Source organism: Trichinella spiralis, assembly GCF_000181795.1.
Source record: "Trichinella spiralis strain ISS 195 chromosome Unknown Scfld1718, whole genome shotgun sequence".
Taxonomy (NCBI): Eukaryota; Metazoa; Nematoda; class Enoplea; order Trichinellida; family Trichinellidae; genus Trichinella; species Trichinella spiralis.
The window spans coordinates 1-564 of NW_003528657.1; the positions used below are offsets into that span (position 1 = coordinate 1).

A 564-nucleotide genomic window follows, 5' to 3' on the forward strand; every position below is an offset into this window, starting at 1 on the left:
GTTGCAAAGCTGAAACTTAAAGGAATTGACGGAAGGGCACCACCAGGAGTGGAGCCTGCGGCTTAATTTGACTCAACACGGGAAAACTCACCCGGCCCGGACACTGGAAGGATTGACAGATTGACAGCTCTTTCTTGATTCAGTGGGTAGTGGTGCATGGCCGTTCTTAGTTGGTGGAGCGATTTGTCTGGTTAATTCCGATAACGAACGAGACTCTACCCTATTAAATAGTGACAGTATTGTATTTTTTGTGCTGATCACTTCTTAGAGGGACTGGCAAATTGAAAGCTGCACGAAAAAGAGCAATAACAGGTCTGTGATGCCCTTCGATGTCCGGGGCTGCACGCGCGCTACAATGAAAGCGTCAACGTGAGTTACGTCCTTACCTGAAAAGGTTTGGCAATCGAATGAAACTTTTTCTTGAATGGAATAGGGAATTGCAACTGCTTTTGGGGGGGGGGGGGAAAACACCCCCCCCTTTTTTTTTTTTCCCCCCCCCCCGATTACCTCCCCTGCCCTTTGTACACAACGACCGTCGTTACTATCGATTGAATGATTTACTGA

General features: G+C 47.7%; 1 protein-coding gene across 1 annotated transcript; it reads left to right on the plus strand.

Moving 5' to 3' along the window:
• Positions 1-22: 22 nt before the first annotated feature.
• Positions 23-124, plus strand: Tsp_14316 (conserved hypothetical protein; the record flags this gene model as incomplete). The annotated part of the gene is made up of 1 exon (XM_003368879.1): positions 23-124. A coding segment is annotated over one exon (102 nt), but the record flags the coding sequence as incomplete, so codon positions are not given.
• Positions 125-564: the final 440 nt, after the last annotated feature.